Source organism: Balaenoptera physalus, assembly GCF_965194825.1.
Source record: "Balaenoptera physalus genome assembly, chromosome: 12".
In the NCBI taxonomy this organism is placed as follows: Eukaryota; Metazoa; Chordata; class Mammalia; order Artiodactyla; family Balaenopteridae; genus Balaenoptera; species Balaenoptera physalus.
This window is the reverse complement of record NC_138897.1, coordinates 72,188,704-72,212,668: the sequence shown is the minus strand read 5'-3', so window position 1 is coordinate 72,212,668 and position 23,965 is coordinate 72,188,704. Positions and strand designations below refer to the sequence as shown.

Here is a 23,965-nt window from a genome sequence, read left to right as displayed (position 1 = left end):
GGGGCTGAATGCAAATCCTCAGAACAGGACCGCTGCTTACCCCGAGACTGGGCATGCCCGAGTGAGACGGGCGCTCAGCTCTTCATCTTCCCCAATTATCACTTTCTGGCCAGTGGGTCAGCACGAGGTTTACAAGACCACCATTAGGAGCAAGTGAAATGCCCACCCACTGCAGGCTGGTGGAGTGAACCATGAAACACACATACCAAGGAGGACTATGTGGCCATGAAAAGAGAACAAGGAAGACTTCTTTAAAAATGGGAATCCTGTGACAATATATAAATGTATCACATTAACATGTTGCACACCTTAAATTCACAATGTTGCAGGTCAAACATATTTCAATTAAAACATTTTTTTAAAGAAAATCCAAAAAAATAGACATGGCATGATTCTTAAAATATATTTTGAAGTGAAAAATGCAAGTTGCAGAAGAAAACATAGTATGCTACCTTTTGTGTAAAAAAGAAAGGAACCATTAGTTCAGTGTGTGTGTGTATGTGTGTATACAGGCATACTTTGTTTCATTGAGCTGGGCTTTATTGCACTTCACAGACATTGTATTTTTTTTACAAATTGAAGGTTGGTGGCAACCCTGTGTTGAGCAAGTCTATTGGTGCATTTTTTCCAACAGCATTATTTTTTAATTAAGGTATGTACATTGTTTTTTTTAGACAGAATGTTATTGCACACTTAATAAAGTACAGTGTCAACTTTTATAGGCTCTGGGAAGCCACCAAATTCACATGACTCACTTTATTGTGATATCCACTTTATCTCGGTGGTCTGGAACTGAACCTGCACTATCTCCGAGAAGTGCCTGTATTTGCTAATTTTTGCAAAAAGGAACAACAGGCAGGATAAACCAGAAACCAATCAGAGCAGTTATCTATACCAGGTGGGTGCTAACGGGGTAGAAGGGAGAGTAAGGGGAGTGCCCCCTGAGAGGTAAGAAGATAAAGGACTCAGAAACTCTCGCCTTGAGTCTCGCGGGGATGAGCAGTAAGCGAGCGTTCGCACGCCCCCGGGGTGGTGATGGCGCCTCTGACCAGCACCCACTAGCCTAGGGAGGAGCTGGCCACGTGGTGCAGGGCGGTCTGTGTCGAAGGGAGCAGAGGGATATCTGCAAGGGGGCAGCGAGGGCTGTTGGTGGAGCATTCCCAGATGAAGAGTTTCGAGGGGTGGGGCACTGGGTCTGGATGCAAACACTTAGGGGGTGGGGGTTGGGGGGGGCGGGGGGAGGCGCCCTGCCTGCCCCGTGGACCCACCTCCTTGGCGCGGAGCTGCTCCTCCCCGATGGTGGCACTCAGCAGGGGCCGAAGGGAACCCAGGAGCTGCCACCACGGCCAGTCCTTGACCGCCAGGAACACAGCCACATTCTTCTGGATGCACTGGGCAGCCAGCCGGTGAATCTGCAGGGGAGGGAGAGTGGAAACTGAAGGGCCTTTCCCAGGCCAGCTGAAGGAGGCAGAGGGTGGCAAAGGGTGTAGAGGAAATGGGTTTATCCTAGTGGAAGGGATTGGGTAAACTTAAAAAAAAAACAAAAAAACCTTCCTTTCATGAAGTCAGGCTCCTGGCATCAATATTAGGCCACAGTTTAATCTTGCATCACCTAATAATAATAATAATAGGACAAGGAGTAGAAAACATTACGTAACACAACAGGGTCACCTCTTACATGGGGATCAGGCTCAGAAGTCACTGTGCAAGGCAAAAACTATCCTCAAAAATCCCTGACACTGCCTGCGAGAAACAGTGGCCACGATCATGTCACTAGTTTATATTTGGTCCCAAAGGCCTCTGTGGCCAGGTCCTGCCCACGTGCTCTCTGCTGACCCATGAAAGCCAAGTTCTTCAGAGATGGGACAGGTTGAAACCATTTCCAACCCAGGAGGGCTGGGACAACCTCGTGGATATCCTGACCAAGGCTCACATCGGTGGTGATTTGATGTCAGGATCCTAGAACAATCATATCATCTTACAAAGTGTCTATTAAAGTCTGACCACTCGGGGTGGGTCTGCGGAACAGCAGCCCCGGTGCCATCATGGGAGACGGGCAGACCCCCGTGCTCACCCCAGACCCACTGGACCAGAATCCACACGTTAACATCCCACTGGAGATTCATGCACAAGAGGAAGTGTGAAAAGCAGGGATGACAGCCCCCGGACCAGCACAGATGGTGCTTTTCCAGGAACCAGCACCCCTGCCAGGTTCACGAGGCACTTGGGCCCCCGCACCTTCAGCTTCTTGAATTCCTGGCGAAACAGAAAGCCCTTGCAAGCCGCCTGGAACAAAATGATGCTGTGAGACACCAGCTTCTCCCGCTGCTTCTCCAGCCTGGAGATCACGCCCGCCTTGAGGAAGACCTGGAAGGAGAGAAGGTTGCAGGTGACTTCGCTGCCACCGAATCAGACTGCCTCAAGTGGGAGGGGCTGCCGCTCAGACCCCAGTTCTCCTAGATCTACCCGAAATATCTGTCGGTAGCTGCCCTTGACTGGGGGTCTAAATGGTCAAAGCATCTTGTCTCCTGATGCCTCCTCTTTCCCTTCTTCTGGTCCCTGGATGCTCAGAGTGGGGTCCACGCACCTGAGTGTGGTCATCGTCACCTCCTGGGGGTTTGTTAGAAACGCAGCATCTCAGACCCCACCCCAGAGCTGCTGAATCAGAACTGGCATTTTCATTTAATCCCCAGGGTATTCATGCACACACTCATTTGAGAACCACTGGTAGGACAGACCTGCCTAAGCGTCTCTGTGCACCGGAATCACCCAGGGAAGGTGGTCAATGCACACTCCCAGGCCCCACCCCAGGATATGCAGAATCATGGGCTTGGTGTCAGTCCTGGGTGTGCATTCTTTTTTGATAAGTGCTGTTGGCCATGAGACAAGCGCCACCCCAGAAATACTCGGTCCTGCCTTATAAGGAGGGGCAGAGAATGTGCGGGAAGTGAGGGCAGCCCTCCTTGGTCAGGAGGGGATGGGGCCTGGCTGGTGCCACCGGCGGGAGGTGTAGGCATTGAGCAGAACACAGCGGAAAACACAGTTTCCAGGCCTTGGCGCATCAATAATGGATGAGGGCCCCTGCAGCAAAGTGATCACTGCCTCCCCGGCACCCTCGCAGCTGCCCCCAAGAGACTGCAGGGAACACGGGAGGGTTTTCAGAGAGAACCGGAAGCTCTGGGGCCAGGCCTGCTCCGGCCAATGCGGTGGGGTCACTAAAGCTGGTGTCGCCTCCCCAGAGGCAAAGGAAAGACACTCTGCTGCTGGGATATGTATGAGTCGGTGACAGGGGAGGGTTACGTTTCAGACGCCTTCGTGCCGCTTATTTCTAAGCACAGTCCTGTGCGTTTCTTTGCCAGATGTGGCTTGTAGCCCCAAAGGTGTTCAGTTTCTCTGGAGCCACTGGTGAGCTCCACCTTGATCACTGATATTGTCAAGTAATCCATGACATTATCAATCAATGGCTAACATTGATGGAGCCCGCCTGTGTTCTGGATCTGAACTAACCGTTTGGTATGCAGGCAAAGCACTTTACATGCAGAATCTTACATGGTAGTTACAACAATCCCCCCATTTCATGGAGGGAGAAACTAAGGCTAAAAAAGGCATGTGCCAACAATCCTCCACCAGCAGGTGGTAACACCGGGATTTATTTCCCTCTCTCTGACTCCAGACGAGACTACAATTGTCACTGAATGTAATTAACATTTGCATGGCATCTACATTTTTCCAAAGCTCTTTCTCCTATGTCCCATTTTAATACGCAGAACAGTCCCACAAGGAATCTGTCAGCTCAAGGAAGCTGCGTCACTGACTCAAGTTCACATAGCTGGTGGTCAGCAAAGCTGAGACTTGAACCCAGAACCTCAAGTCCACGCCCTGTACCCATTCTCAATGTCGGCAGGAAGCTTCATTTCCTCGCTCACATGATCCAAACACCGGGAGTTTGAGGCTGAAATGCAATGTGATTCCAGGTGGAACAAAGGGTCTCAATCGATTCTCCATTCCCTTAAACCTATTTTCTGTAATGAAGACCACTCTGCTAATCCCACGGTAAACTTTTTCTCAGAGGGAAAATGGAAATTAGCGCAGCCGATCGGTGCTAACTCTGTTTTGCAACCCTCCATCGCTTTACAGAACACTATCAGCCAGGACTACCAAGACAATTAGCCTCATTGAAATAAAGACACGACTGACTCATTACCTATCAGATTGCCTCAATAATGACTGTATTAATTTCACAAGCTAGTGAGTCCCAAAAGCTGCTATAAAAAAAAAAATCAATGATCAAAGTGATGACAGCGCTAGTCCATATATTACAAAAGGCAGCGAGTGCTGCCAAACCCGTTATTGATTAAGTATGAGGCTTTCATTAAAAAGATAATTGGAAACGACCATACGCAGAGTGGGAATAAGTCATCGCCGCTGCAGAATCTTAGCTTGATTTTTTTTCTTTTCCTTTTAAGAGCGTACTGCCGACCAGAAGGTCGATGGCATGTGGAATCCCACCTTTTTCATAAATGTCATGGCCCTCGGCACAGGCTTCGATAAGGTACCGGGGGCTGAGAATCACAAAGAAAAATCTAAATTATTCACTTTTCAGGGGTCCAGCTGCTTATCGGGCCCACGCAGAGTGTAACATCCCAACATCCCTATCTTTAAGGGATCTCTGGGAGCCACTGTTGGGCAAGCCAAGGTTTAAAAATCTAATATGGCAACCGCTCTCCTTTCTGGTATTGCTGAGGAATTAGCTACCCGTCTCTTAGTAATTTTCCAGATTAGAAGAGTTTAATTCTTTAAACGTTAAAACGCTATCCTGTTTGACAAGCATCCTGACCCCGTTGGCAAATGCCTGCCACAAGTGATGACAGCCAGCCCCTGTAATTTACTGATTCCCACAGCCAGCTTGGGAGGTAGAGAGCAGTGGGTCCATTTTACAGATGCGGGAACTGAGGCTCAGAGAGGCTAAATCACTTACTCAAGATTCACACAGTTAGGCAGTGGTGGGGCCTGGGTGTGGACCAGGTCAGCCTGTTCTCTTCCCCTATTCACAGCCTTCCCACCTATTAAGTGCCAAACCCTGCAAAGCATGAGAGTTGCATCTGCCCTTAAAGATCTCAGTCTATTGCCTTGCCTGGCTTCCCAAAGGACACAGTGACCTTGATTTGCTCTGGACAGTTTCTTAGTGAATGCCAAGTATTAATAATAATAATGTTTTATTATGGGGATGTTTTTGGCTTGTAGACATCTTGCCTCGCCACTGTGAGACTTTGTATAGCGACTTTTCATCTTGCTGTTTTCTTCCCTGCTCTGCAATAGTTGATGGGATCACAGGGACTGGTTTTGAAATTCATGAAATAACTAAGTAATTTATCTAAACAGTGGTTCTCAAACTTGGGCATGTACTGGAATCCCCTACAGGGCATGTTACAACCCAGACTGCAGGGTTCCATCCCCAGAGTTTCTGAATCAGCGGGTCCGGGGTGGCACCTGAGAGTTCTGTTTCCGGGAAGCTCCTGGGTGCTGCTGCTGCAGCCGGCCTAGGGACCACACTTTGAGAACCACTGGTCTAGAAGGATGAAGTTCCTGGAGCTGGAGAAGAATTCCTCTGATTCAAGACCATAAACACCTGTGTGTAAAGAATCTGCTGTATATTTCCATTAATAAACAATAGAACCCACAGCGTATTGAAGAGAACTTGGGGGTTGGACCAGTACAGGTTTCCATGGGAGCTGTGCTCCTGGCTCCCTAGAGGACCTGGAAAAGGGGCTGACTTCCCAGAGGTACATTTTCCTCGTCTGTGAAGAAGGGATACCGTAATTATCTCAAGAGAGACTGTGAGGGGAAAAGAGGAATAATACATGAATTTGCCTAGCATAGCACCAGGCTTGTGGTGGGAGCCCAGTAACGCAGGGGTTTATCTCCTCTACCGGACACGTCCACAGAGTTGCTGCCAGCTCCCAGCAGGATCAATCAGGTTGGAACCACAGCAGACTAACAGCTTCAACCATAGGCTGTAGAAGGACCAAGAAGCCTGCGGGGAGAGGCTAGTGTGTCTAGGGGGCAATGACCAGCGTGAATGACTGTGAGCTCTCCGAGGAAAGAGGTGTGATGGGGCGGCACACTTCACTTTGCAAGAGGTACTAATGGCCAATAATGCTACCAACGCTTTACACGGTACCTGAACGTGGAAGGCAATTAATTGACAAAGGTTTCCTGGGTGCCATTAATCAATCAGTCGATAACTAAGTGGGGAGGTGGTCCCTTGGTCTCTTCTCTCTGCAGTTCGTATTTCTAAACGTTGTCCCTACTCCCCTGCCCTCCTCCTGGGTCCCTGCGTTTCCAACCTCTGTTCCCCACTCCCCACACTATGACCCAGGGAACGCTAGTTCTGGGAGGTGGTAATGGGTCTTCCACAAAAACGAAAGGGTGAGGGTTCCAGGGTCAGATCATCTGGGGAGCCCTAAACACTCTATGTTCCCTCTTGAAAACTTACAAGATGTATGAGCATATTAGGGCTCCATGAAATTCTTCTCTAAAGGTTTCAACTTTTCTGGAAGGGCTTTTGGCTCAACACCAGCTTGGAGAAATCTACGTCTCTCAGCCCTAAAATCATGTACCTTCTTCTCATGCCCTCTCCTTTCACTTACTGCTGCTAATCCGCTAGGACTACTGTTGTGTTACAGTTGGTTGCAAAGCAAAAGTTACAAGGCTTGGAGTGAAGATGGGTGTTTCTGAGGTTCCGAAAGTCCTACCTGAAGTCCAGATGTTAATTCTCCAGACCACTGAGGTCCCTGGGAGTGTTACCTCTAATAAATGATATTCCCCAATGTTATTTCCTCCCACATTATAACATTTTGTCTTAACAGCCTTGTCACATAACAAGGGCAGAGATCACTTAGCCCCGTGTTCAGCCCTGTCTGGTGGAAAGGAGACACACAGAAGTAGTGGATGCTGAGGAAGGACAAGACTCAGGTCTCACGTGCGTCCCTGATGTCATGGGTAGAACAGCAAAGGGAAGAAGCTCTACTCACCTGGCTGTGCCCCACGGCCACTGTCTTCTTCTCCAGATCCAGGGTCTGCAGGAGCTCTGCCACAGCCTGGGAAGAAGAGGAGAGTTAGAAAGGAAGACAGACTGAGGGCAGGAGACTCCCAAAGTGGAAGGTCAGCTGGCTGCATGGCTGAGGGATACACCGGGAGAGATAGGGTGACCCCACATGTCCATGAGCTGACAGAGCTCCACCTCCCCAGGTAAGTGCAGAGGATGAGCACGTACTGGGCACCTACTGTGTACCATCCACCTTGCTGGGACCTTCACAGACACCACCTCGTTCCAGCCTCACAGCAACCCTAGGTGGGTCGTCATACTACCATGCCCACTTCATAGAGGAGAAAACCACAGATGCAAAACTCAACAGAAAATGTGTCTGCTACGGAAAACAGTATGGCGGCTCCTCGAAAAGTTAAACATGCAGTTACTATATGATCTAGAAATTCCACTTCTAGATAGATACCCAAAAAAGTGAAAGCAGGGACTTGAACAGATACTCGCACACACTCATATTCATGCCAGTACCATTCACAGTAGCCAAAAGGTAGAAGTAACCCAAGTGTCCATCAGCAGATGGATGGATAAACAAAATGTGGTATATATGCCCAACGGAATATTAATCAGCTTTAAAAGGGAAGGAAATTCTGACACATGGATGAACCCTGAGGACATCATGCTAAGTACGATAAGCCAAACACAAAAGGACAAATACTGTATGATTACACTTACATAAGGTCCCTAGAGCAGCCAAATTCATAGAGACAGAAAGTAGAATGGTGGTTGCCAGGGGCTTCGGGGAGGGGCATGGGGAGTTAGTGTTTACTGGGTACAGAGTTTCGTTTCAGTTTTACAAGATGAAGGAATTGTGGAGATGGATGGTGGTGATGGCGGCACAGCAGTGTGAATATACTTAATACCACTGAACTGCACACTTAAAAATGGCTAAAATGGTAAATTTTATGTTACCTATGTTTTACCACCATTTTAAAAAAACGGAATGAAAGCATTTCCCCAAGGTTATAAGTTACACATGGGCCGAACCAGACTCGAATCAAGGTGTGTCGGGCCACAATGCAACACCTATGTCTCGACTGCTTCCCAGGCCCCAGACAGCTGCAGAGGGCCCTAGGCTACTGGGGAATTTACCTGCTGTGTCCCCCGTGACAGCCTCCCCAGCACCCTGTCCTTCTCATCACACGTGCCGGAGACGGCCTCACTCTCCCAAATATGTGAATAAATGGCGTGGCCTTTAACCCTGTGTTCCTGACCTAGGTTAGGGAGGGAGAGCCTGTGTTTAATTCACCTGTTTCCTCCACTGCACCTGGTACTGTTCTATGCATACGGTAGGAGCTCAATAAATATGACGACTGAATGAGGGAACGCCCAGCAAGAGAGACCCAGGGAGGGTAGAAACGGGGTAGGGTTGGGGGGGAGTGTGGAGAAAGGCCACCCCCTCCAGGAGAAACAAATTCACTCAGAGATCCCTGGATGCAGCCTTAGCCAAACCACCAGCCATTTAATGGAATTTTCCTCTTGTCGTATAGGCCCGCAGGCTCTGAAACAAGCCTGCCAGAGATCCGTACCCTCAGATGAACGCAGGTCGTGCCTGGCTCCCTGGTGACTGCCATTCCCCTCCCGCTCCACCCTCACACCACCCCTCACGGACCTTCCGTTCACCGGAAATCACAAAGTCTATCTTCAGAATAAGCTGTCAGAAAAGTAATTGCGACACTCAAAGAAGCAAAAGGTATTATGAGACAGAGTGATCTGGTAGATGAGTTTCAATTCCATGGGTCATTGGCATCACAGAAAACTTCCTAAGGTACACACAAAAAAAATGCTTATTAAAAGTCTACTCTGAGGCTGTAATCTGGGGGGAAGTTTCCTCCTCTGGCCTCTGAGAGGAACATTCCATAGCGCCCCCTCCAAAAATTCAGTGGTTTCACTTATTACATTTTAGCCAAAAATGTTCCAAGGGAGCTATAGGCAGCAGAATGCATAAAACCAACATATCCAGACTACAACATTTTTTTTCTCTCTGCACGAGAAGAAAACAAAATAAACATTGGCTGAAAACAAGATGGACGGATGGAAAAGAAACGAAGCCTACAGCTGGTGACAATTTTCTAACCTACTTTGGCGTTAACGCCCAGAGTCCACGTGTGGGAGGAAAAAATCAGGATGTGGAGTCAGATCCGCCTGGACTGAGATTCTCGTTTAACCACTCACGAACCGTGCGATCCTGGACAAGCATTCTACTCTGAGCTGCAGGCTGCTCTTCAGAAAAGTGGGGGGAAATAACGGCACCTATTATGGAAGACTCTCTGTGGCTGTGCCTGTGGAGGGCTTCACAAAATAGCTGCATACAGTAGGCACTCAGGAAACATTCTGAGCCTGTCCTGATGTCCCAGAGCTGGTCCTAGCGGCCTCCCTCTTGGATAAAATGGCAGAGGTGCTGCAGACTGCGGCCTAAGCTTCCATTGCTCAGGTGTACCCCAAACACGGCCAAAACACACACCCGGCCCCACAAGATCCAAGGATTCTTCTCCGTCTCCCTGCTTTCTTAGAGCCCTTTAGATGTCTGTGTAGCCAAGCACATTAGGCCTCACAGAGATATTCTGTCCTGTTGACCTCACTGTACAGATAAGGGCGCTGAGGTCCAAGTGACAGAGTGAACAGGTGGCTGCGGGCACTGAACTGTGCTTCTGACCCTCATTTTCCTCACCTGCAAAATGATGCTAACATTCCCTGCCTAGACTGTACAGCGGCCGGGACAATTAACTGAGAATATGTACATGAAAATGACTTTGTCAGTGACTTTGTACTCAGTTGCTCTCATTATCAACATTAATAGTACTCTTAGATCGAACCACATGAAATTGTCACTCGCTTAGGTGAAATACCAGTGATTTCATTTGTTTCTACCTAATATGATCACTGTCAACAGCCAGCCAGTGGATGACAGGGCAAGAATCCAGGTGGCTGTAAGAAATTTCTTCCTTGTTCCGCATCTTTACGGAATCAGCTAATCCATCTGAATTGTCCCGACAGTTGAGGTAAAACCGCTCGGCGTGGAAGGCTGAGTAAAATGTTGGCCATTTTGCTTCCAAAAAAAGAGTTTTCCCTTGTGTTTTGGGGTCTGAGCACTGCTCTAAGTGTTTTACCCATAACTCATCTAATTTTCAAATCTCTGTGACTATCTTAGGAAGTTTTATGCCCATTTTATAGAGAAAGAAAGTGAGGTCGAGTGCAATGAAAGGACTTGTCAAACATCACATGCTAAGAAGTAATGGGGGGGACACAACCCCAGGGAATCAGAGAACTCAGTTTGTTCTCTGCCCTCGGATGCTGCGATCCAGTACAGCTCCATCTTTTGCTAGCTGTGTGACCCTGAGCACGCCGCCCCTCCTCTCTGGTCCTCTTGGTGCCCTATTCCAGAATAGGAGTAGTCATGCCTATGCTACAAGGATGTGGTGGCGGTTTAATGAGACCACGAAAGTAGTGTGTAGGAGTGAGACTTCCAGAATGCCATACAAGGAGCTTGATAAATCCTCTCCCCCCCAAAACAATGATAGAAATGGATACAGTTTTCAAAAACAACAACTCTGATACTCTGGAAATTGAGCAAGGGGATACAGCAAATTGAGAAACATTTATTCAAGAGAAACTACTGGGCCTTTAAGAACCGTGGGAGTTTATGGCAGTCATGACCAAGACCCTTCCACTCCCCACTAAGCTCTGTCACTGCAGTGGTCCTACCAGGGCGAGGCAAGCTGTGAAAACCATCCACTTTGCTGCCAGAAGGAGTTCACTTACAAGGAGCAGAGTAAGGGGACATCCCACACCCAGGAACATTGTCAGAAACAGTAGTGCTCTTGGCAGCAAACAAATGCAGAAGGTCAATGGCACAGCTAGCCTGTTATCCTGACAGGGACAAGCAATGGGCCAGTGACTAGCCAGGTCCCTATGACAAGGAGATATAGGGAATGGGACAGTCATAGTGGGCCTTGAGAACCTCCCATATATTCCTGGCAATCTGGAAAGCTACACACATGCACGGGAGGGACTGAGAGAGCCTTAGGCATCTAAATAGCCCTACTTAAATATAAGGCCACGTGCACAGGCAGAAAACATGTGAAAGAGCCACATAGAAAGTAATATCTGTGGCACACTGCAAATGCCTGAATGTCGAATACATTTTCCAACCCACACAGAGTACCATAAGAATTAGATAAAAGCTTCACAGATTCAAAATGTTTGACCACAACCTCTCCTGACCACTAAGCTGTGCGGACACAGGGGCAACTCTTGAGAAACCACAATTTATAATAAAAACAAGAGTGAAACAAACTGAAAAGAGATGGCAGCAGTCTCACAACATGGGGGAGCCAGACTCCACAACCCTAGTTCAGATAAGTTACCAAGTAACTGGGAAAAGAGCAGAATTTAGAGATGCAGTTTTATATTATTGAAAATGGCCAGCTTTCAACAAAAAATTACAAGACACGCAAAGAAACTGGAAAGTGTGACCTATACTCAAGAAAACAAACAAACAAAAAGCAGTCAACAGAAACCCTCTGTGGGCTTGGATGCTGGACTTAAAGACTTCCAAGCAGCTCTTACAATGCACATAATGTACTTAATATCATGCCTGGCACATGCCAAGTTTCAATAAGTACTAATAACTGGTGGAGGTTCTGAGGTTATAAGTCCCTCTTTGGCACTGCAGAGTGATGACACTCCCTTCACCTTCACCATTCCAGGCTCAAATTATGAGTCCTTCAATGTACCTGGGAGAAACCCAATTCATGCCTCCACTTGCAGAATCCTTTTGTGTCCTAGAATTTTGCACAGAGCTTTCTCTCCAATGTTCAATAAAAAGCACACAGTCTGACATCTCACGTTAAGCTGAACACGCCAGACAAGCAGCGGAAGACTCCAGGAACCACAAAGAGCCATGGCTGGGAAGAGCTTCCCCAACTCAATCCTCAGCAGGTAGTGTGATGCAGGGAACCCACGTCTGTGGAGATAGATGCTCTCCTAGTAAACCATTTGGCTGTTGTCATTACAGCACCTTCTGCAGGAAACCCACACCATGACCCAATGGCTGCCATGTGTTTGGGCACCTACTATGTGCCAGGCACTTTGTTATGCCCTATCACGTGTTGTCCCTGGTCATACAGCTATCAAGCATCATGGGGCACGGATGAATGGAAAGAGAGATGGCAGATACCAGGATTTGAACCCAAGTCTGTCTGGCTCTAAACCACATGCTTTTAACCACTGAAAACTCTCACTTACACACTGATCAAATCATTCCATAAGGGCGGGGACTATATCTCTGTTCTTTAACTCTATAGGCTCAAGACTGTAAATAGAATGTCTGGCACAAAGCATAAACTATATGGACGAACATATAAATAACACACACATATTTATATAATTGGGTTGGTTAACACAGAATGGAAAACATGTAGAATTATTAAAACAGTAGACCCCAACTGGAGGAGGACGGCAAGGTGAGAAAGAAAAGGATGACGAATAAATTCCAGAGGGCTAAGGCTATGGAAGGCCCTGTAAAAATCGTTTAGCATCGTGAGAGCGGACAGCTCCCTCTCTCCCTCCCCCCACCCCTCCGCCCCAGTCACGGGCTCACAGGGGCCTCTCCCCAGCAGAAAAGGACTCTGAGACAAATTCAGATGAAATCGGGAGTGTCTACCAGGGTCTAAGACGGAACAAGAGTGGCTGCCTTTGACAAGACAGACTGGCATGCCTTAGGTGTGTTCAGATCAAGTCCCCAGGGACACAGATTTGGTTGGCTAAAATCAATCATCACTGTAGACTCAGGGGAAGAGGGTGGGCCCAGGGCTTTCCTATCATGGATCAGGGAGACTGAGTGATTCCTGCCTCAGCAGCAGAGAGACTGAAGGGACCAGAATCTGGGACAGAGCCAAGGTGAACCGAATGAGCTCTTCCAGGAACCTGCCTGAGGTCACTCCGGGAGGGCTTCAGTGTGGGTTAAGGCATAATCTTAACCAGATGGGATAACCTGGGAGAGAGGAATGGGACCCACGATGGTTACAGAGGAGAAACAGGGTCATTTTGGAGACCGGAGCAGGTGCCTGGGTGTCTAGAAGAGACGGGCATCCTCAACGGCTGGAAGTCGGCGTGAAAGCACTGCTCCCTATAGAGGGCCATGGCATGGGCAGAGCGGACTTGACTTCCTTCATAATTTTGCTTAAGCCAGTTCAAATAATAACGATCTGGTCTTCAAAGCCATGCTCCTGCTGATAACCTTTTGGTTAGCCATCACTGACCACCTGATAAAGCCCAGACTCTATCCCTGCTAACAATGACTGTGGACCGGCCCCTGCCAACAACCTCAGACCCTTTTCTTGACACTTGGCAGCATTTATGCTCCAGCCACACTAGATTAGCCATGTAACCTCGCGACTCTGGATCTCTGTACATGCTGTTCCCAATGTGGCTTGCCCTGTACTCTTTCTCTTACTTGATTCCTCGAAATTGTCCCAGAAAGCTCAACTCAATCATCATCTGCTCTGAGGTGTCTTCCCTGAATGTCCCACCCTCACCCCTGCTGCAAAAATCAGAAGTTTTACATGTGTTTCCTGGGGCATCCCAGAACTATCCCTCTGTCTGGAAATTACTCATTTTCATCTTTCTTCCCCACGAAGCTGTGTTCTGTTCATTCCTGTCTCTCTGGCAGCTAGCACAGGGCCTGGTGCAAAGCAGGCACTTGGTTACAGTTGGACGGGATCAATAATAATTATTTTAAATTAACATCACGGATGGCACATTCGATACAAAACTTCACGGAATACTCTGTCTTCAAAAGGCTCCCATTCGGAAGTCCTTTATGAACATGAAAAGATGCTCACCAGCCCTGACCATCAGAGGACTGCAAATCAAAACCACAATGAGATACCACCTCACACCCATTAGGATAACTACTGCAAAACAAACAAACAAACAGAAAACCCAGAAAATAACAAACATTGGCAAAGATGTGGAGAAACTGGAACCCTCGTTGGGGGGAATATAAAATAATGCAGCCATTATGGAAAACAGTTTGGAGGTTCCTCAAAAAATTAAACATAGGATTATCATATGATCCAGCAATTCCACTTTGGGTATATACCCAAAAGAATCAAAAACAGGGTCTCAAAGAGATATTTGTACACTGTGTTCATAGCAGGGTCACTCAGAATAGCCAAAAGGTGGAAGCAGTCCAAGTGTCCACTGACAGAGGATGGATAAACAAAATGCTGTACTACATAAACACAATGGAACAGTATTCAGCCTTCAAAGAAGGAAATTCTTCTTTTAAGAATGTGCTGCAACATGTGCTACAACATGGGTGAACCTTGAGGACATCATACTGCGTGCAGTAAGCCAGTTACAAAAGGACAAATACTAGATGATTCCACTTATATGAGGTCCCTAGAGCAATCAAATTCATAGAGACAGAAAGCAGAATGGTGGTTGCCAAGGGCTGGTTGGGGGGCGGGGGATGGGGAGTTCGTGTTTAATGAAGACAGTCTCAGTTTTGGAAAATGAAGAGTTCTGGAGATGGATGGATGGATGGATCCATGGATGGATGGATGGCAGTGGTGGCTTCACAACAATACGAATGTACTTAAGGTCACTATGCTTAAAAATGGTTAAGTATGCTTGAAAATGGTTAAGATGGGTAAATTTTATGTTATGTGTATTTTACCACAATAAATAGTAAAAAGCCCTATATGAGCAATTTGAGAGCCTGAGTTCAAATCCCAGCTCTACCACTGCCCCACTGCCCGGCTGCGGGGTGACAGCCTCAGTTGCCTCTGCTGTAAAATGGGGATAATTCCCAGAGCAGGGAGGCTTTATATACTGAGAGCTGTAACCTTTTCACATTACGCCTGGTATTTTGTGATGAGGGTTTGTGCATCTGTGGTAAAAGGCACACACTACTTTTGTTTCGGGAGCACAAAATATCCATCAGGGACCCTCCAAATGAGAGTACTTCACTGGGAAAGAGCCTTGTTTAAGCACCACGTGCATGTTGGGCACACAGGGGACGCACCAAGGCCCATTTCACACCCTGACAATGAATTCCCTCTGCTGCTGTCTAGTGTCTAATGATAATATTGACCTTTTCTAGCTGTCAAACTTGTCTTATTAAATCCTGAGGTCTTAAATGCTTTGCACACAGAGGCTGACAGTTTGCCCACCCGAGCACGTGTTCATGTATAATTCATGGCATATCATGTTGCCTGGCAAATGAATATTTATCAGCTTTTTCATAAGAGGCAGGATGGCGTTTCCTTTTGTTGCTACCAAAATCCTATGCTGCAGCAAATGAAATTTGTGAGCAAATAAAAAGAGAATAAGCAGCAGCAAAAACTCCCAAGTCCATTCCACTTGTAATTTTCCACTTTCCGAGGCCTCCAGCGAGGGTATGGAGGTGGTTTCGGTTTGGCTACAAGAGAGAACTGCTGAGTCGTCCAGAATAGAAATGCTTCCATATGCTACCCCCACTGCCCCCGCAGAAAGCTCCCCCACGCCCCACTTCTGTGCTGTTTTCAACTGCAGAGGAGCCCAAGCCCCTTTCAATGGTTCCATTCCAGATGCTCTGAACGGAGATTAAGACTGGGGGGGGACCTAGGATAAAGAACCCCAACGAAGCTTGGTACAGAGTGGCTGGTGGCACCAAGCCAGGCAGAGTTTCGTGGTTTCCAAGACGGGTTGGAGGGGATAGCCCTGCTCCACACCAGCTTGCGTCTGAGGTCCCCTCCCCATGGTGACTCAGGAGGACCACAGAGAAATGCCGCCTTGTCTGCAGGAGGTGGCCTGCGCCCTGGCCCCTGCTGCAGAAAAGAGCCGAGAGAGGACTTAAGAATTGTGACTCTTTTCACTCTTCTTGCCTCACGACTCAGTGAGCTCAGGCACGCAAGGACACACTCACTTGGAGGGGGAGTTTCAACATGGTTGTGAATATCCAGTCTGTGTGGCTTGGCTGCCATCACTCTGGCCTTGAAAGGTGATGATGGTGGTGCTGATGCTGCTGACAGTAGTTCATATATAATGAGCCCTTATTATATGCCGGGCCCTGCGTCAAGCACATCAATTATACTATTACATATAATCCTCCAAACGCCCCACTGGAGTTGGTATTATTGTTGTTCCCATTTTACAGATGAGGAAACTGAGGCAGAAAGATGGATTCACTCGTTTACGTTCACACAGCCCCAGCTGGGAGTCAACTGCAAGTCTGTTTGACTCTGGAGCTCAGGCTTTCTCAAAGGCACTCCCTGGAATCAAGAAATTTGGGTTCAAGGACAAAACCCATGAATGCTCGGCTGTGTGGCCTCAAGGGAATCATTCATCTCCATAAGCCTATGTCTCCTCATTTATAAAAGAGATGTAATAGCTCTTGTTTTGCAGGGCTGTTGTGAGGATGCACTAGGGCTTTGCAAATTCTGAAGAGCTCTATCATCATTGATTAGCCGGTGGCCATTCTCAATAGAAACATTTACCGAGGCTTTGGCACTACGGGTGAAGACTTCCGGCTCCAGAAGTTTACAGTAGAGATGGAGAAAGGAGATACCCAGGCGCAGAAATAACAAGGTTAGGTACATATTTTCATTCATTCATCCAACGGGAAATTTATCGAGCACTTGCTGTGAGCTAAAGAACACACAAGCAATCTGTGTATAATTTCAGATAAGGATAAGTGCTATGCAACTATTAAAATAAGATAATGTGATGGAGAATAGCATCTGAGCCAAGATCTGAATAGCAAGATGACAATGACACTGGCCAGGCAAGGACTGGGGAGAAAAGTGCTCCAGGCAGAGGGGACAGTTAGTGCAAAGGCCCTGAGGGGGAGTGTTTGGGACCACAGAGCCCTCTTTTCATAGACTATATCTCAGGGTGCTGGTGCCGCGTGGAACACTCCTATGGGTGGGAATGATGACTTTTCATCTTGCTAGGAGCCCTCCTGGCTGGGACTTGCTCTTTTCGTGGCTCTAATTCTTTCCCTGCACTTCCTCACACAGGGTTTCAGAAAGACCATTCTGGGATAGGCGGTGTCCTAAGTGACATGGCAGGGGGCGAAGTCTGGAGCAGGGGTCTGAGTCAAACCCCACGCTACCGTCATCTTAGCCCCCAAGGCCCAGCTCTCAGATCCCAGCTGCCCCCAGGGCCATCCCCTACGGAGCAGAAGAAATGGGGCCTCCACCTCCCCATCACCTGGCTCCACATACCGTCTTCTCATCCACTCTCTCGGGGGCCGACATGAGCTTCTTCATGAGCAGAGGGTCCAGCACCTGAAATCTTCGGCGGAACTGAGTGAGCCCCATGTGGTCAGCGTAGCCTGGGGTGGGGGGAGCAGAAGAACAAAGAATCCAAATGAGAAGCCCAGCCCGGGGTCCAGGGGTCTGCTCCCAGCCTTGCTACTCATTGTGTGCCCTCACGCCTTGGGGCCTCAGTTTCCCCATTTGCTAATTTAAGAAATTGGGTTCAATCAGCATTTCCCAACTGCATTCCCCAGAACAAGGACCCTATAAAAGGCTCCAATGAAAGTTTGAAAAAGCTGCCCCCTCATCTGCTTCTTAGAAGGTCACAATCTGTGTGAGCACTGATGTCAAAGGCTCCAGAACCTCTGCAGGGAAGATGCCCTTATTAGCTTTCCTTAACCCAGAGTTCTCCAAACTTGGACCATGGACAAAAAATTTTTTTTGGTTTAATACTTTTTACCGCCCCACAGACTGCATGTGGGAAATGCTGCATCAGACGGTATCTACATGTTAAATCTAACATGTAGGATGGACACAGCTGCACCCTTCTGTGTGGAAACTGGGAAGTGGCATCTGAAAAGCTACTGAGAGAAGGTGACGTCCGAGCTGGCCTTTGAAGGGGCCGTGAGAGTGTGCCAGAGGATTTGGTGTGGAAGGAAGTCCAGGCAGAGGGAGCCACAGCAGGAAAATACAAGGTTTGTTCCACAGTCATAGCAAAAGCAGTTACTGAGCTTTTATGTGTGCAAGACACTAGGATAACAACTTCCTTGTGTTACAGGCACTCTGGGGACTGTATTATTACACCCATTATACAGATTGGAAATTGAGGCCCAGAGAGTTCAAGCCACGTAGCCCAAGTGAAGTCAACCCTAACTCTCCCAGATGGGATCCAAACCCAGACAGCAATGATAACGAACCCAGTGGAGAGTAACCAAGAACGAGGTCAAAGACAAGCAGGGACTGGGTCCCCAAAGAACTTGAAATCAAATTCCAGACCTCGAGGCTTGAACTTCATCCTGGATACAAGGGGCGTGGTAGAGCCTCAGTTGCCTTAAAAAGACCCCTCAAGTGGCTGGATGGGAGAAGGTCTGGCGAAATCTCACTCCATTTTGAGACTTCACTTTACAATAAGCCAAATGCATAAACCATGAGGAAGAGTCATGGTAGGTACATGTGGCAAATCCATGAAGCCTTCCTGGGGGAAGAGAAGGGTTTCAGGCCAGGTTGGAAGGATGTTGACCGCACAGAGACCTGGGGGCTGGGAGGTTACAGGCCTGTCCTTTTGAGTCAGACTTACTTGGGTTCGTATCTCACATCTGCCCTGATTAGCCCTCTGACCAACGACAAATGACCCTATTTCTTTGAGGTTCAAGTTCTTCACTTGTCAGATGAGAGTAATAAGATCTCCTGTCACACAGTCACGATGAGGATTAAATCCAATGATGACTGTAGTATTGGGTTGGCCAAAAAGTTTGTTCGGGTTTTGCTGTGCCACCCCGAATGAACTTTCCGGCCAACCCATTAAAGGAGGCTAATGTGTTTTGAGCACTCTCCCAGGTCCAGGCACTTTTCTGTTATTCCCTTATTAATTTATCAACCCACTCGACAGCTCTCTGAGACCTGAGCTATCACAGGAGATAGAAGGCAGGCACGACCTAGGGCCCTGCCAGTGTCAGCCACAGTCAAGCCCAGGCCAACTGGCTCCAGAGTCTGAGCTGTGTCCATCAGTCTGCCCCATATGTAAGGTTTGCTGAGCATTTACTCTCCTCCAGGCATTGTGCTAAGGGCTTTGTGAGAACAACATCAGTTAGTATGTGTAACCGCAGTGCCCAGCACATCGTAGGTACCTGAGAAACAGCATATGTATGTGTGGCTCATGCGTGCATGTGTATATGTATTCAGGCACACCTGACATGTTGCAGGCTCAGTTCCGGACCACTGCAACAAATCAAACATCGCAATAAAGCACCCCCAAAACTTTTTGGTTTCCCAGTGCGTATAAAAGTTATCTTTAGACTACACTATATTCTTTTTTTTTCAATGTTAAACTCATCTTTTTAAAAATATTTATTTATTTATTTATTTTGGCTGTGCCGGGTCTTAGTTGCGGCACGCGGGATCTTTGTTGCGGCATGCGAACTCTTAGTTGCGGCATGCGCACGGGATCTAGTTCCCTGACCAGGGATCAAACCCGGGCCCCCGGCACTGGGAGCGCGGAGTCTTACCCACTGCACCACCAGGGAAGTCCCTAGACTATACTATATTCTATTAAGCATGCAATACCATTACATCTAAAAAACATTGTACATACTTTAATTAAAAAATACTTTATTACTAGTATTTTCCTGTTGAATTTTATAATCACTTTATTTTTACTAAAGGGTATTAATTGAATAAGTAAATTGATACACTATTTATAATTCTGTGTTTTTATAAAAAAAAATAAAATTTTTTTTAAAATACTTTATTACTAAAAAATACTAACCGTCATCTCAGCCCTCAGCGAGTTGTAAATTTTTGCTGGTGGTGGGTTAGAAACATTGCAAGAATTAACAAAATGTGACACAAAGACACAAAGTGAGCAAATGCTGTAGGAAAAAGCGGTGACAACAGACTGGCTTGACAGACGGTTACCACAAACCTGCGATTTGTAAAAAAGTGCACTCTCTGTGAAGCGCAATAAAGCGAAGCACAATAAAACAACGTCTGCTCGTGTATACGTTACATGTGCACAGATTCCAAACGATAAATATGTGATACATGTGTATGGATCTTTGTATGCTTGTAAATATTTCTTGTATGGTATGAGACAGAAGTGACTCAGAGCAGAAAACAATGAGGAGGACTTCCCTGGTGGCGCAGTGGTTAAGAATCCACCTGCCAATGCAGGGGACATGGATTTGAGCCCTGGTCCGGGAAGATCCCATGTGCTGCGGAGCTACTAAGCCCGTGCGCCACAACTACTGAGCCTGCACTCTAGAGCCTGTGAGCCACAGCTACTGAAGCCCGCACACCTAGAGCCCATGCTCCGCAACAAGAGAAGCCACCAAAATGAGAAGCCCGCGCACCGCAAGGAAGAGTAGCCCCTGCTCACTGCAACTAGAGAAAGCCCGCGCTCAGCAACGAAGACCCAATGCAGCCAAAAATAAATAAAACAATTAAAAAACAAAACAAAACAAGAAAACAATGAGGAAATGAACCAGGTCTGGGAGACAGAAATTTGGGAAGTTATACCACTAGACTTCAACCCTTCACTGAGTTGGAAGCTCCCTGAGTCGGGCGGCGCTGAGAACGCAGAGGGCGGACCCGCAGGGAGGAAGGGGACGCTGACCCGCGCCTGAGCGCGGGGACTCCAACCCTCGGGCCAGGGCGCCTCCGGCCAGCGGGGCACCATCGATCAGCCACGGGCTGTGACCACCTCGCTCTGCCCGTGCGACAGTATCTGTCTTCCTGTGCCTGTGGCTGCGTGGACAGGTGGGAAAATCAATGTGATGCTGAAGGGAGCAAGGGGCTCATCTTTGCTTCCAGCTGCTCCCGGCTTCTCCGTCAACTACGTCGTGCCCAGGGTTCCGTATTAATGCAGTGGGAGGACACGGGGGCAGTGACCACAAGCTGAGGCGTCAGTGACCACAGAAATATTAAACAAATGGGTGTCCACCCAGACTCCCCGCCAGCCCTGCCACCCCATCCGCTGACTTCGCCTGAGCTGTTTCTGGCAGGGACGGGAATCCATGGGGTGGCCTATGGGGTCTCAGAGGCAGAAGAGAATGGGAAAATTTCAGATCAAACTCAACTCATAAGATGAGCTAATGGGGGAACCCTGGTGCACGCTTGCTTTCTCAAATACAGGCCTGACACTTCATTCCTTTGGCCGAAACCCCTCATTCCCCTATCACCCCATCACCTCCTCAGCTGGACCCAGGAAAGCCAAACTTCCAAAGACAGCATTCACAGGCTGTCTCTCCTGGTGGATCCGCCCCTCATCTCCCACAATCCCCCACTCATTTTGAGCCCGATTCCCTGAAAACCAAGGCTCCTCCATGCCTCCCTGCCTTTGCATACGGTGATCCCTCGGCCAAGCTTTTCCTCTCCCTGCACCGGCCAGAGGTGAGCTACCTGCTTCCTTCCAAGACTCAACTAAGACGTTATCTCCTCCAGGAGGTTTTCCCAGTCTCCCTGCTTCCTCCTCTGGGCATCCCCATGTGACACATGCCCTGGTCCCATCACGGACCAGGCTAGTTTCCACACAGATCTCCCAAACCAGGCTGAGTGTCTTGAAGACCAAATATTAATCGTTGTGGAAATTTCACCCTCTACTCCAAGGTAGATGCCCCTGAGATGTTTGTTGTTGAAAGGAAGATGAGTAAGACACACCTGTAGTCTTCCAGGAGTTCACAACTAAGTCAGGAAATAAGATGTGCTTTGGACTCAAAGAGACCTCGGCATAAACCTAGGCTTTGCCGCATCCCGCTGTGTGGCCCTAAGCAAGTCCCTTCTCCTCTCTGAGCCTCAGCTTCTTCATCTGTAAAATGGGGTAATCATAGCTCCCCCCTCACAGCATTGCTGGGCAGTTTCGACAGGATGCCGCATGGAAAGCTCCTGGCACATAGCTGATGCTCCTGTCCCTCGGCTGCCACTGGTGCAGGAGCGTGTCCCAGGAGTCAGAGACAAGGTGCTCGCTCCCAGGCCGCCGCTTACCTGCCCTGTGCAGGCGCAGCGCCTCCAGGATGTAGGACCCTGCAAGCTGCACCCTCAGTGCCGGGATGTCCAAGGGCAGGGACCCGCCTGCCCCGGGCTTGTCTCTACCAGGCTGCGGTGGAGTCAGAGACCCCTGCCCGCCTCTGCTCTCCACCACTGGGCTCGGCACCAGGCAGTGGATGAAGTGTAACTGAGACCGTCTGATCACGCTGATCAATGCATCCTAGGACAGAGAGGAGACGGGGTCGCAGTCAGGGCCAGGGTGAGACAGACAGGGGTCTGAACATTCCCCAAATGTATATGCGGTCTGGCCTGGGCATCTCTGTGGGGCCCCTATGTCCTACACCAAGGACCTCCTATCCGTGGCCTGATTAGTACTCATGAGAAATAAAGGACCTTTATAACAACCCTTATTATAACAGATGGAGAAATTGGGACATGGAGAGGACAAGCGAGCGGCCTCAGGCCGCATGGACCACTAGCCGAAAAGGAAGACTAGAACCCGGGACCTGGTCTGCGGGCTTTTCCAGTATAATATGCTACGAGCCATTTCTTCAAACCAATCCTTCCCACATCCCACCCTCCGGAGCTCAGCCTGACTCAGCCTGACCACTTGTTTTTGGATCAAGGTGTCCAGGTAACATCTTTACACCCAGTGCTGGGTCCTGCCGCCTCCCCTATGGAGAGCCTAGAGGTAAACATGCAGGCCTGTGAGAGGTGAGGAAGGCAGGCGGGGCTGGTCTGGCTGTGACATTTGTCACCTTGGTCAAGAGAGCAACTGTGGTTCCTGCAAACTTCCTGAAGCTGCTTAAGCTAAACCAAGGAGCTGAGGCTTTGGCCTCAGACTTGGACGCATCACTTTCCACCAAGTTTCTTTGCTTCTCTGAGCCTCGGTCTCTTCCTTGGTGAAACGTGGGTGTTGCCGGCCCCTTCAGGCTCGCCGGGGAGCTCAGAGATGACGTGGGTGGGTAAGCCACCCTGGAGGCGGGCAGTGAGGCCATGAGTCCGCAGGGACAGGTCCCCCACTCACCATCTGCAGCTTGATCTGGGAGCACGGGGCCTTCCTCTTCACCGCGGCCAAGCTGCTGGCAAACGTCCTCCGCACCGTGCAGCTCCTCTGCTGGGCCTGCTGGGAGGTGCCCTCCAGGCCAGCCACGGCCCGGCACACAGGGGACAGCTTGGCCCGGGCCTGGAACAGGCCCCTCAGCTCCTCCCTGGCAGGTAGGAGGGGAAAGAGAGAGGTGCTTCAGGGGGCTCACAGGGTGGAGCGAAGGGGACCCCCCCTGCCTCCTGCTAATCTGCCTCCTGAACCCTCCCCTCGAATCATACCCTAACTGCCTACTGTTCATGGTCCCTTCTGCCACACGAGCCTTTGCTTGGTGACAAATGTCAGCCCCTTCCTCCATGCCTCCCTCCCTCCCCTGACCTCAGAGCAGCTTTCCTTCTACTGGACGTTTCCGTCACTTACGTACCTGCAGGAATTCTACCCCGCCTGCACTTCCTTAGAGGGCAAAATCACCTCGGTTATCCCGAGAACAGGCCCAGTACACAGCAGGTGCTTACCGTGCTTGTTGTCGAACAGACAGCCTGAGCACCAGGCAGACCCTACTGCGCCCTAGGAGGAAGTGGGGGCCCAGAGGAGGACCCGTGCCTCTCTGGTCGCACCAGCCCATCCCCTCCAGTGGACACCTGCGGGCACCTTCCATCACTCCCTGCAAGTCCGGGCCCCACCCTGGTCCCAGCCCTCAAGACCCATTATCCACCCGCCTCTATGCCTACCCGACTGTCCAATATTAAGGAAATGAGTCTTGCCAGATGCATCAAGGGTGCTGAGAGTGGTTAGATGCATGGCAGAGCGCACAGACTAACAATGGCTTGAATACACTCACGTTGAAATAAAAATCTGGGGAGGGAG

At 48.9% G+C, this 23,965-nt stretch overlaps 1 protein-coding gene across 3 annotated transcripts in view; it reads right to left on the bottom strand.

Annotated features, from left to right (window-relative positions):
* MYO18B (myosin XVIIIB) overlaps positions 1-23,965 on the bottom strand; it is a 233,625-nt gene that overhangs the window by 127,569 nt on the left and 82,091 nt on the right. For all 3 annotated transcript variants that reach the window (XM_082416250.1, XM_082416251.1, XM_082416249.1), the window contains 6 exons: positions 23,081-23,264; positions 22,051-22,273; positions 17,320-17,429; positions 7,035-7,100; positions 2,239-2,367; positions 1,269-1,412 (listed from right to left, as the gene is read on the bottom strand). In XM_082416250.1, the coding sequence (XP_082272376.1) occupies positions 1,269-1,412; positions 2,239-2,367; positions 7,035-7,100; positions 17,320-17,429; positions 22,051-22,273; positions 23,081-23,264 (856 nt within the window). The remainder of the gene's footprint in view (positions 1-1,268; positions 1,413-2,238; positions 2,368-7,034; positions 7,101-17,319; positions 17,430-22,050; positions 22,274-23,080; positions 23,265-23,965) is intronic.